The sequence below is a fragment of the Spermophilus citellus genome (assembly GCF_964194105.1).
Source record: "Spermophilus citellus genome assembly, chromosome: 5".
Lineage (NCBI taxonomy): Eukaryota > Metazoa > Chordata > Mammalia > Rodentia > Sciuridae > Spermophilus > Spermophilus citellus.
This window is the reverse complement of record NC_138186.1, coordinates 145,669,485-145,681,790: the sequence shown is the minus strand read 5'-3', so window position 1 is coordinate 145,681,790 and position 12,306 is coordinate 145,669,485. Positions and strand designations below refer to the sequence as shown.

The window sequence follows — 12,306 nt, the reverse complement described above, 5'->3', positions numbered from 1 at the left end:
TATAAAGTCTAAGCCGTTAAAGATTGTTAAATTGTAAATCTTTGGAAAAAGAGAGCTCTCCTTAAAATACTCATGGTTGCAGTTTGCTGCTGTTGATCACGGGCAACAAAGACGCTGGGAAGGGAAGAGGAAGGACAAAGGCTGTCTTCAATTTTGTCCTGTAACGTGTTGACTGTATCCAGTTGAAGTTTTGGGGAGCTCTTTGAACAAACTGTCCTTGCAATGCCCACACTTGGGGAGGGCGGGGGCGGCCTCCCTTCAAGGACGACTCCTCATGTGTCTTTGCTTTGCCTTTTCCCAGACAGAAGAGAGAGGAATTGGCTCAAAGGGTGGCTGAGGAGCGAACTCGCCGAGAAGAGGAGTGGCGTCGTCTGGAAGCGGAGCAGGCCCGGGAGAAGGAAGAGCACCTGCGGCGGCAAGCAGAGGAGCGCGAGCGCGAGGAGATGGAGCGCGCCCAGAAACAGGTGCGCCCGGGCGCCGCCCTCGCGGCCACCTGCCCGGGGCGGGGGTGATTCCCCCCATGAGAGCACAGTGGGCACGGGTCACTGTTAGAAAGGTCGCGCGTTGCTGGTGTGGGTTCTGATTTCTGCATGGTCTCCACCTGCTTCTGCATCCGGGGGGGCCCCCTGGGACGAGGTGCTGGCCCCTCTGTAAGAAGCACACACCCACCTTGTGTCTTCAGAAAGAAGAAGAAGCTCGGATGCGCGAAGAAGCTGAGAGGGTCCGGCAGGAACGAGAGAAGCACTTCCAGAGAGAGGAGCAGGAGCGCCTGGAAAGGAAGAAGGTAGCAGTGTCAGGCCCAAGCTGGGACGGAGCCTCTGAGCCTCGCCTGGATGGGAAGGCCGCTAACCTCCAGGAGACTGGCTGCTGTCTTTACCCCTTCCAGATAAATAGCCCTCAGTGCTAATAATCTCCACAAAGAAGCCACTCTCAAAGTTTGAGTTCTCCTCCAAAGCAGTTAATTTCCACTTCTAGTAGTTAAGCCAGTCCAGCTTATTTGCTACATCTATTATTATTTTTTTTCTTTTTCTTTTTTCTTTTTTTTTTTTTTTTTTTTTTTGAGGCAGGATCTGGCAAAGTAGCCCAGACTGGCCTGGAGTTTAGGATCCTCCTACATCAGCCTCCGTAGTAGTGGCTGGGATTACAGGCAGGTACCACTGCAGTACAATCTTTCTGCATGACTCCCAATTAAGAAAAAAGCAGTATGAATTATTATTTTCCCCAAATGACAGGCGACAGACATGTTTTTATATGCTGCTGTTTGATTACTGCAGTGCACCAGGCTGGCTTGGCTTGTGTTCTACATCTTATCCTCTTTCTCATTGTTCTTTCTTGCAGCGACTTGAAGAGATTATGAAAAGAACCAGGAGGACAGAAGCTACAGATAAGGTATTGAGATGGCTACTTTCTCATCATTCGTGATGGCTCTTTTTCTTTTTCTTTTTTTTAACCTTTAATTGTAACTTTAATTCTTAAAAATCTTTTTTTTTTTAATTTTTCTTTTTTGGTAGAAAACCATTGATCAGACAAATGGTGACATAGCCAAGGGAGTTCTCACTGGAGGAACAGGTATTTCTATGATTGAATTCAAATCAGCTGAAGGGGGAAAAATTTAGAATTATTTTATTAAATCATAAATATACAAAAGCTTCTTAACTCTGCACATGCATTTAAATTTATATTGTTATGTCTTATTAGACCATGCTCCTGGCTAACGGCTTTTCAAAACTTTGAGAAATGTCTTTAAAAAGTTTTCACATGTAATCTGAAACTTAGATATAACACTTTCAAAGAAGGAAAGCTTCTACACCCTTACAAAGACCACCTGAAAGAAACAGTAATTAAAAAGCTAAGAAATTGTCTCAATAGCTTTTTCTTTCCTTTTTTTGGTACTGAGGATTGAACCCAGGGAAACTTTACCACTGAGCTACATCCATAGACCTTTTCATTACTACTGCTACTACTACTATTATTATTATTATATTTTGAGACAGGGTCTCACTAAATTGTAGAGGCTGGCCTTGAATATTCAATCCTGCTTCAGCCTCCTTGGTCGCTGGAATTACAGGTGTGCACCACCACACATGGCAAAGGCTTTTTTTTTTTTTTTTTTTTTGTACTGGGGATTGAACCCAGGGGCACTTAACAACTGAGCCATATCCTGAGCCCTTTTTTATATTTTATTTAGAGATTTTATTTAGGTCTCACTGAGTTGCAGGCCTCACTAAGTTGCTGAGTCTGGCTTTGAACTCAAGATCCTCCTGCCTCAGCCTCCTGAGCTGCTGAGATTACAGGTGTATGCCATGGCACCCAGCTCCTGGGTTGTTGATGGGAAATTGGAGGGAGATACTCAGTAGACTTACATAAGCTTAGGTGTCTATCTGTTCTCTAGTTCATACATTTTTCCCCTTATGTAAAAGTCTCTCTAACATTTCCTTTTAAGGGTTTTTTGTTTTGTTTTTTGTTTGTCCTTCACAGTGTTGGGGGTTGAACCCAGGGCCTTGAGCATATTAGGCAAGCACTCTACCACGGAGCTCCATCCCCAGCAAGGGCTTTAAATTTACACATTTTGACAAGTTATATTTATGTCAGTTCTCAGAGAAAGGATTTAAATGTTATTTCTTTTAATTCTAACTTCAGAATGAGGTAAAAATTTTAAATTAATTGAAAGTTCTTTGGAAGTTTTATATATATATATATATATATATATATATATATATATATATATATATATATATAAAATATATATGTACACACACACACACACTATAATTTTTGGATTTACTGATTTCTTGGTGATTTTCAACCAGACATGGATTAGATGAAGATGAGCTCAGCCTTAGTTTTAATGCTGTGATCTAGTCAGCCTTGTGTGGCACACATCTTTCACATGCTTCCTTGTTTCACCACCACATTATTCTTATGAGACAAAGGGCCTTCCCTTAGAGGCAACAAGCATTTTTGGAGCCCTTCTGTGTGTCAGGACCTGTTGTGGGTGCTGAGATTCAGTATGAGCAAGATAGGCAGTTTCTGTTCCTGTAGATGCTAAGCTCCAGTGACAGGCCCCACTCAGACCAGCTTGGGCCCAGGTCACCAGCTCCCAATTCTGCTCCAGGTGGTTTTTCATGATTGTCCAAAAAGATGCTTGGTGGATAGCTTGTGGCTCAGTCTGCCTGTTTTCTCATCTACCAAGTTTATATGAAAAGAAAGGACTAGAGGTGTACTTCAGTTTCTTTTTCTGTTCAAAAATTAGAAAGGACTAGAAGTACCTCAGAGGGCTGAATTACAGATCAAATGAGACGATGTATGGGAAAGAACATTCCCTGTAAACTCTAAGGGTTTTCAAATGTAAACTATTACTGGTGTTTGGTTTTAGTTCTGGAGAAGCTCTTCCAGTTTTTGTGTGTCATTATTGTTTTGTAGTGGGGTTTTCATGCTCTTTTGTAGGTGCACTGATTATATTTGTTTGGAGAACAGTTCGAGTGGTTGCATATTAACCCCATTGCATGTTAGCATACTGTCTCCACGCAGGTTACAATAGATCCAGGCTATGAGCAAGCATAGCAACCAGGGAGTCTTCAGAGTGATCCATTTAGTCTGCACATGACAACATTCAGGATCATTTAAGGGGCTGATGCTATAGTTGGTACCTGGCCAGGTTCCTTGGTTTTGTTTTCATTTTCCACCTTCCTGATGCTCCATCAGTTCCTTCAATATTCTTTGTACTCGATCCAGGACTGAATTAAGGCAAGAGGAGAGGTGAAACCTGTCGATGACGTACTATGTTTATCAATACTCACATAAATTGGATTTGAGTTAGAACTGCTAAAAATAGGCTTGCGGATTAAGTATTTCCATATCTCTGTCTGACATGTGACTTGGGGCTGAAAGGTGGTGTTAGTGCTACAAAGAGAATTCTAGGATAGGCAAGTGGGTTCACAGACTACCAGAAGTCTCTCAGAGGCTCCTGTCATCAGCTTTACAAATCTTGGCATTTTTAAAATTATCAGTCACTTCTATGCTTTAGTTATCAGACTCCTTGTTCCTCTCACAGTTTACTGAGTTTGTAGCAGGTTGTGAAATAACTCTCTTGGAATCATTTTAGTTACTCTTTCACATCAAGCTGAAACATAAACTGCTATAGATTTCTCTGAAACTCTGACCTGTGAGAATGTATATAAGACTAAGTAACCCTGTCCCAGATTTTCAAGTCAGGCATATAAAGCTGGACCCCAACATTGAGTATTGATGAGGTGGCACAAGTAGGTACAGTTCACCAGAGCTTCCATTTATGAAATCCCCATCATTCTAAGTGTGACTAGAGCTGAGTTTGTACAAGTGGTACTTATGATATTTCCATGGTGATTTGCTCTGTGTCCTTCAGTAAAGATGTTCCCTGTCAGCCCCATCAAGTCACCATACTGCTATCTTCATCAGGTGCTGTGGTTTCAATATAGACTTTTTCTTCAGAGCCAACTTGGTGCAAACAAAAATAATAGTAACATTTATTTCAGCCCTTACAGTGTGTTAAGCACCATTATAAGTACTTTGCAAGTATTAATAAATTTAATTCTCACAGTAGCCTATGAGTTAGGTACTATATCTATGAGGAAACTGAGGCACAGAGAGTTCAAGTGACTTACTCAAACTTCCACAGCTGGTAAATTGCAGGGTCAGGACATAAATCCAAGTAGACTGGCTTGGGAGGACTGGGTTTGATTTTTAGATTGTTAGTAATCCTTTATCTCCTTTGCTACCTACAGAGGTATCTGTACTTCCAAGTATGACAAACTCTCCAGGAAATGGAGAATCTGCAGCCAGCCCACATTTGGTCACTTCACATCAGTTAGAGGTGACCTTGCAGAGGTGAGTTAAACAACTTGGGGCCTTTTTCATTGCAGCATATTAAAGCAAAGCACTACTGTTCTTACCCCACCAGAATTTCCTGGGTCCAGTATAATTTCAAGGTTTTAACACTAAAATTTCTTTTAATTTGGGCTCATTCATTTTTGGTTGGGCTTGTAACTCTGAACTCTGAGATAGGGCAAAATCTTGTTTCTTGAGTCTTAATAGTGAGGTTTTAGTGATTATTATAGAAAATTACAGGAAATAATTTGTTTTCTTTGTATACAGTTAACCTGATCTGGACCATATTCACATTCTTCAAGTGTATGACAATTGTATTTTAGACAGATATAATATTCTAATGAGTCACAAGTTAGGTCCATAATAGAAGTAATTTAGAGGTCAGTATTTCTTATAATATTAGTAGCAGAGCTTCTTATTGATGAATTAAACAGTTACTAACAAGAATCAGGAGAAGGGTTGGATTGAAGAAAAATTACTTTTCTCTTGCATTTATACCAACATATATTGAGTATTGATGAGGTGGCACAAGTAGGTACAGTTCACTGTACCTGCTCATAAGAGCAGTTTCAAAATGAAAAATAAAAGTAATCATACCCTGCACCTAAAAATCTAGTGTGTTAGTCAGCTTTTCGTCACTGTGACCAAAATATCCAACAAGAACAACATAGAAGGAAAAGTTTATTTGAGCTTCATGGTTTTAGAGGTCTCAGTCCACAGATAGCTTGGCTCCATTGCTTAGGGCCCAAGACGAGGCAGCAAGCACATCATGGTGGAAGGGCTCATCAGAGGAAAGCTTCTCAGCTCATGGCAGGGTCAGGAAAACAGAAGCAAGGGTGAGGGGTGAGAGGGGAAAGAGGCCACAGGGAAGATGCTCCTTTCCAGGGCATCCTCAATGACACACCTCTTCCACACCCCACCTGCCTGTGGTTACCACCAAGTCAATCCATTCAAACTTGGATTAACTGATTATGTTATAACTCTCATAATCTGATCATTTCACCTCTGAATACTCCTGTATTTTAACTCAGGAGTTTTGGAGGGTCACCGCATATCCAAACCATAATATCCAATCATAGAGAACTAATAGAAATATTTTAAATGATATTCAAAACTTTTAATTCTGACTAAAATTTTTGGAATCTCACCTATTATCCCATCTACCTGGGAGACTGAAGCAGAAATAGCAAGTTCAAGGACAGCTTCAGCAACATGGTGAAAATCTATCTCAATGACTTTTAAAAAGTAAATTTGAAAATTTTGGAATCTACTTGTTTATGAGTTTTTGAACTTTTATGCACATTTCCATTTGTAATACCAGTGTTTGCCACCAATGGAGAACTGAAGGTTCTCAAATTGTTTTCTTAATCTAAAAAATACATACTATATAATTTTTTATAATATAATTAACAACAACTAAAAAGTCATCTGGCCAGGCTCCTATTGTTCCATGGAAGGCTGAGGCAGGAGGATCACTTGAGTATAGGAATTCCAGTTTAGCCTGGGCAACACATAAGACCCAGTCTCAAAAATAAAACCCAAAAAATTAAAAAAAAACTGAATAAGCATTCTCTTTGATTCTGTAGGGACTCAAATTTTTAGATAGTTATATCAAAAATCCTATTAAAGCTGGGAACTTGTTCTATACACTTGTAATCCTAGCAATTCGAGGGCTGAGACAGGAGGATCACAAGTACAAAGCCAGCCTCAGCAACTTAGACCCTATTTCAAAATTCTGGGTTTGTAGCTCAGCTTAAATTGCCCTGGGTTCAATCCCCAGTATAAAAAAAAAAAATAGCAAAACCCTCTTAAAGACTTTAAAGTACAAATAAAGCATATCCGCTAATATTCCCTTTCAATCACAGTTTCAAATCAGCCTTGAAATCACTTGCCAGAGTCAACGAATTTCCTTTAGCAAAATATCCTATGATCCTGTGATTAATCCGCATCTTGACTAAATATCCTACAACCTGAACCTGATGTGGGTGATACTCTGAAAAATCCAACGTGACAGATGTCCAAGCATGGAGACAGGGTTTGTTTTCATTGGAAAAATCCATGCCTCAGAATGAATGTTTCTAGCTCAGGCTGGGAGAACTGTTACTTTTTTTTTTTTTTTTTTTTTTTTTGGTACTGGAGGTTGAACTCAGGGTTTGACCACTAAGCCACATCCCCAGACCTATTTTGTATTTTATTTAGAGACAAGGTTCTCATTGAGTTGCTTGGTGCCTCACTTTTGCTAAGGCTGGCTTTGAACTCAGGGTCCTCCTGCCTCAGCTTCCCGAATTGCTAGAATTACAGGCATGAGCCGCCGCACCTGGCTGAAGTATTACTTTTCCTAACATCCTAGTGTCCTCCTAATGTTAGTTTATTGGCAGCTAGGACCAAGACCCCTTGTTACGGTGAAATCTACCCTGGAAACATCTCCCAACTGCACCCCTGAGTGAGACCTCTGGCCCCTGGGACTTCTTGGCTCTCAGGCTTTGGGCCACATTTTCTTTTCAAGTCCCAAAGCCATTCTCCTTGCCCATCTCCTTTCCCCTTTGATAGGCTCCCACTAACAAAACTGAAGAGGGAGAGTATTGACAGAATTCTGGTTGGCTTTTAAAGGAATAAAGTCATATATGAATACATATCAATGAAGTATATAGGTGTAGTTACAAATAAATATGTAATATATATTAATTTCACAAAATAAGTTTGTAAAATATGTAGATCTTTACATGTAAAATATGAAATTTATAAAGGATGAAATATATACGTGTGAAATATGAATATATGACCTTGAGCAGACAAGTTCTTACTCTAGAGCTATGTTTGAGATGGTACAGCATTCTCCCATAGAATTGAGGAGTTTATAAAATATGTAGATCTTAACATGTAAAATATGAAATTTATAAAGTATAAAATCCAGTTTTAATTTATAGTTTCTGCTGAGCACAGTGTCCCCTGAACATTTAATTGCTGGTCACTCAAAGCAGTTATTCCTCTGACTGATAACAAGAAAGAATCGGTGGGCATAGGAGTTGATGAGTCAGCTGGGTCTGGGGCTGGCTGGGGCTGGGGCTGGGGCTGGCAGTGGCTATTCTGACTTGTTAACAGCCTGAAAGATCACAGTTGCATGACTTTGTGCAGATCATTGACCCATCCTCTTGGCATTCGGACCCTCTCATCTTTGAAGTGAAGGTCCGAATGGGTGCTACTCTATATGAGCAAGTAAATATGAACAGCCTTCAGCAGAATTGTTGACCACTCAGAACTGATGATGATGATGATGATGATGATCTATTTCTGTTGATGATAGTTCATTCTAATTGATAAAACATCCTATTTGATAAATTTTATAACAAAACAGGATTGCTTGTTGTATAGGGCCAGGGATCAAATCAAGTCCTCCTGCATGCTAGAGAAGTGCTCTACCACAAGTTACACTCCCAGCCTAGATTTCTAAAAATAATTTAAAATACAAATATGTCGTTATTCACCAATTTTATTAGTAATGATATGGGCATCAATCTGGTTTTTTTTTATTATATAGTTGTAAAATCAAAATATTATATGTATAAAATAATCTTTGTTTTCAATGTGCATTTTCTAATTTTAATGCTAACTCATTTGAATTTTGACTTTTCAAATTCCCTAGTACTCCCAATTTGGAAAAACAACCAAATGAAAATGGAGTATCTGTTCAAAATGAAAATTTTGAAGAAATTATAAACTTACCCATTGGATCTAAACCATCCAGATTAGATGTCACCAACAGTGAGAGCCCAGAAATTCCTTTGAATCCAATTTTGGCCTTTGATGATGAAGGGACACTTGGGTCACTGCCTCAGGTAGATGGTGTTCAAACACAGCAGACTGCAGGTAAGCTTCCCGCCAACTCCTGTCTGTAATCATCAGAAATGTATACCCAGGAAGGGATGAACTGCCACTGTCTCACACTTTGTTCTTTAAGGGACAGCATTAGCCACAATGGAAAAGACTGTGTGTGGACCATAGAAGTTGAGTTTTGAGCTGAACTGGGCCACTTCCAGGGCTCCGCTGGTCCTCCCACCCAGTCTGTGGCACCTAGCAGGTGTCCCTCGGCCAGCCCCTTATCACAGCGCAGCTCAGTGGCAGCAACACGCACTATCAGAGCAAGCTGTCTGTTCAGACAAGGCTGCTTCCCGTGACCTATAGGCCATACAGCCTAGTTCTGCCCTCTGGAGAAAAGGTTGGGTTTTTTTTTTTTTTCTTTTCTCTCAGGTCTCCAGATACTTGAAAACTGCCCTTATATTCTCTTGCCATTTTTCTTCTTTTTTTCTTTTTTTCTTTTTCTTTTTTTAGTTTTATTGATTTTATTTTTTTAAATATACAACACCAGAATGCATTACAATTCTTATTATACATATAGAGTACAATTTTTCTTATCTTTGTATATAGAGTATGTTCATGCCAATTCATGCTTTTATACATGTACTTTGGTTTTTTTGCATTCAATTCTTATTACACATATATACCACAATTTTTCCTATTGGGTATGTGGACACCCAATTTGAGCCTTCATACATGTGCTTTGGATAATGACGTCCATCACATTCCACCATCCTTGCTAATCCCCTGCCCCGTCTCTTTCCCTCCCACCCCTCTTCCCTATCTAGAATTTATCTATTCCTCCCATGCTCCTCCCCCTCCCTATCCCACTATGAGTCAGCCTCCTCATGTCAGAGAAAACATTCAGCATTTGTTTTGGGGAGATTGGCTAACTTCACTTAGCATTTTCTTCTCCAATGCCATCCATTTACCTGAAAATGCCATGATTTTATTTTCTTTTATTTCTGAGTAATATTCCATTGTGTATATATGCCACATTTTTTAATCCATTCATCCACTGAAGGGCATCTAGGTTGGCTCTACAGTTTAGTTATTGTGAACTGTGCTGCTATAAACATTGATGTGGCTGTGTCCCTGTAGTATGCTGTTTCTAAGTCCTTTAGGTATAGTCTGAGGAGAGGGATAGCTGGGTCAAATGGTGGTTCCATTCCCAGATTTCCAAGGAATCTCCAAACTGCTTTCCATATTGGCTGCACCAGTTTATGAGTATACCTTTTTCCCGCATCCTCTCCAACACTTTTTGTTGTTTGTGTTCATAATAGCTGCCATTCTGACTGGAGTGAGATGATATCTTAGTTTTGATTTGAATTTCTTTGATTATTAGAGATGATGAGCATTTTTTTATATACTTGTTGATTGATTGTATATCCTCTTCTGAGAAGTGTCTGTTCAGGTCCTTGGTCCATTTGTTGATTGGGTTATTTGGTTTTTTTGGTGCTTACCTTTTTGAGTTCTTTATGTATCCTAGAGATTACTGCTCTATCTTATGTGTGAGGAGTAAAAATTTGCTCCCAGATGTGAGCTCTCTGTTCACCTCACAGATTGTTTCTTTTGCTGAGAAGATTCCATCCCATTTATTGATTCTTGGTTTTAATTCTTACGCTATAGAAGTCTTCATCCCACATGATGAAGATTAAGGCCTACTTTTTCTTCTATTAGTTGCAGAGTCGCTGGTCTAATTACTAGGTCCTTGATCCATTTTGAGTTAAGTTGGTGCATGGTGAGAGAGAGGGGTTTAATTTCATTTTGTTCCATATGGATTTCCCCTGTTCCAGAACCATTTGTTGAAGATGCTCTTTTCTCCAGTGCATGTTTTTGGCACGTTTGTCTAATAAAAGATAATTGTAATTTTGTGGGTTAGTCTCTGTATCCTCTATTCTGTACCATTGGTCTACCAGTGTATTTTGGTGCCAATACCATGCTGTTTTTGTTACTATTGCTCTGTAGTATAGTTTTAGGTCTGGTATAATGATGCCACCTGCTTCACTCTTCCTGCTTAGGATTGCTTTAGCTGTTCTGGGTCTCTTATTTTTCCAGATGAATTTCATAATTGCTTTTTCTATTTCTATAAGGAATGCCAATTTGATCAAAATTGTATTATCTTTAAGTCTATTGATATGATGAATTACAATCAATGATTTCTGTATCTGTATAGTGCTTTTGGTAGTATGGTCATTTTGATAATATTAATTCTGCCTATCCAAGAGCAAGGTAGATCTTTCCATCTTCTAAGGTCTTCTTTGATTTCTCTCTTTAGAGTTCTGTAGTTTTCATTGTATAGATCTTTCACCTCTTTCATTATATTGATTCCCAAGTATCTTATTTTTTTTTTTTTTGAGGTTATTGTGAGTGGGGTAGTTTTCCTCATTTCCCTTTAAGAGAATTTGTCACTAATATACAGAAATGCCTTTGATTTATAGGTATTGATTTTATATCCTGCTATTTTGCTGAATTCATTTACTAGTTCTAGAAGTTTTCTGGTGGAACTTTTAGAGTCTTCTAGGTATAGAATCATATCATCAGCAAATAGTGCCAATTTGTGTTTTTTTTTTTCTATCTGTATCCCTTTGATTTCTTTCATCTGTATAATTACTCTGGCCAGTGTTTCAAGAACTATATTGAATAGAAGTGGTGAAAGAGGGTATCCCTGTCTTGTTCCAGTTTTTAGAGGGAATGCCTTCAAATTTTCTCCATTAAGAATGATGTTGGCCTGGTGATTAGCATAGATAGCCTTTACAATGTTGAAATATATTCCTGTTATCCCTAGTTTTTCTAGTGTTTGAACATAAAGGGGTGCTATATTTTGTCAAATGTTTTTTCTGCATCTTATTGAGATGATCATATGATTCTTATCTTTAAATCTATTGACGTGATGAATTACATTTATTGATTTCCATATATTGAACCAACCTTGCATCCCTGGGATGAATCCCACTTGATCATGGTGCACAATCCTTTTGATATGTTTTTGTATATGATTTTCCAGAATTTTATTGAGAATTTGTGCATCTATGGTCTGAAGTTTTCTTTTTTTGATGTTTCTTTGGTTTTTGAGATCAGGGTGATATTGGCCTCATAGAATGAGTTTGGAATTACTGCCTCTTTTTCTATTTCCTAAAATAAATTGAAGAGTATTAGTATTAGTTCTTCTTTAAAGGTCTTATAGAACTCAGCTGTATATCCATCCAGTCCTGGGCTTTTCTTGGTTGGTAAGCTTTTGATGGCTTCTTCTATTTCCTCACTTGATATTGGTCTGTTTAAATTGTGTATAACTTCCTGACTCAATCTGGGCGAATCATATGACTTAAGAAATTTGTTGATGCCTTCAATGTCTTCTATTTTATTAGAGTATAGATTTCAAAATAATTTCTAATTATCCTCTGTATTTCTGTAGTGTCTGTTGTGATATTACCTTTTTCATCACATATACTGGTAATTTGAGTTCTCTCTCTCCTTCTCTTCATTAGCATGGCTAAGGTTCTATCAATTTTATTTATTTTTTCAAAGAACCAACTTTTTGTTTTGCTGCTTTTGCTGCTGATTTGTTCTTCTTTTTTTTAAAGA

At 38.7% G+C, this 12,306-nt stretch overlaps 1 protein-coding gene across 2 annotated transcripts in view; it reads left to right on the top strand.

The window, feature by feature from the left end:
* MAP7 (microtubule associated protein 7) overlaps nt 1-12,306 on the top strand; it is a 164,175-nt gene that overhangs the window by 147,509 nt on the left and 4,360 nt on the right. For both annotated transcript variants that reach the window (XM_081294620.1, XM_081294619.1), the window contains exons 12-17: nt 302-464; nt 683-784; nt 1,339-1,389; nt 1,512-1,569; nt 4,764-4,866; nt 8,510-8,733. In XM_081294620.1, the coding sequence (XP_081150746.1) occupies nt 302-464; nt 683-784; nt 1,339-1,389; nt 1,512-1,569; nt 4,764-4,866; nt 8,510-8,733 (701 nt within the window). The remainder of the gene's footprint in view (nt 1-301; nt 465-682; nt 785-1,338; nt 1,390-1,511; nt 1,570-4,763; nt 4,867-8,509; nt 8,734-12,306) is intronic.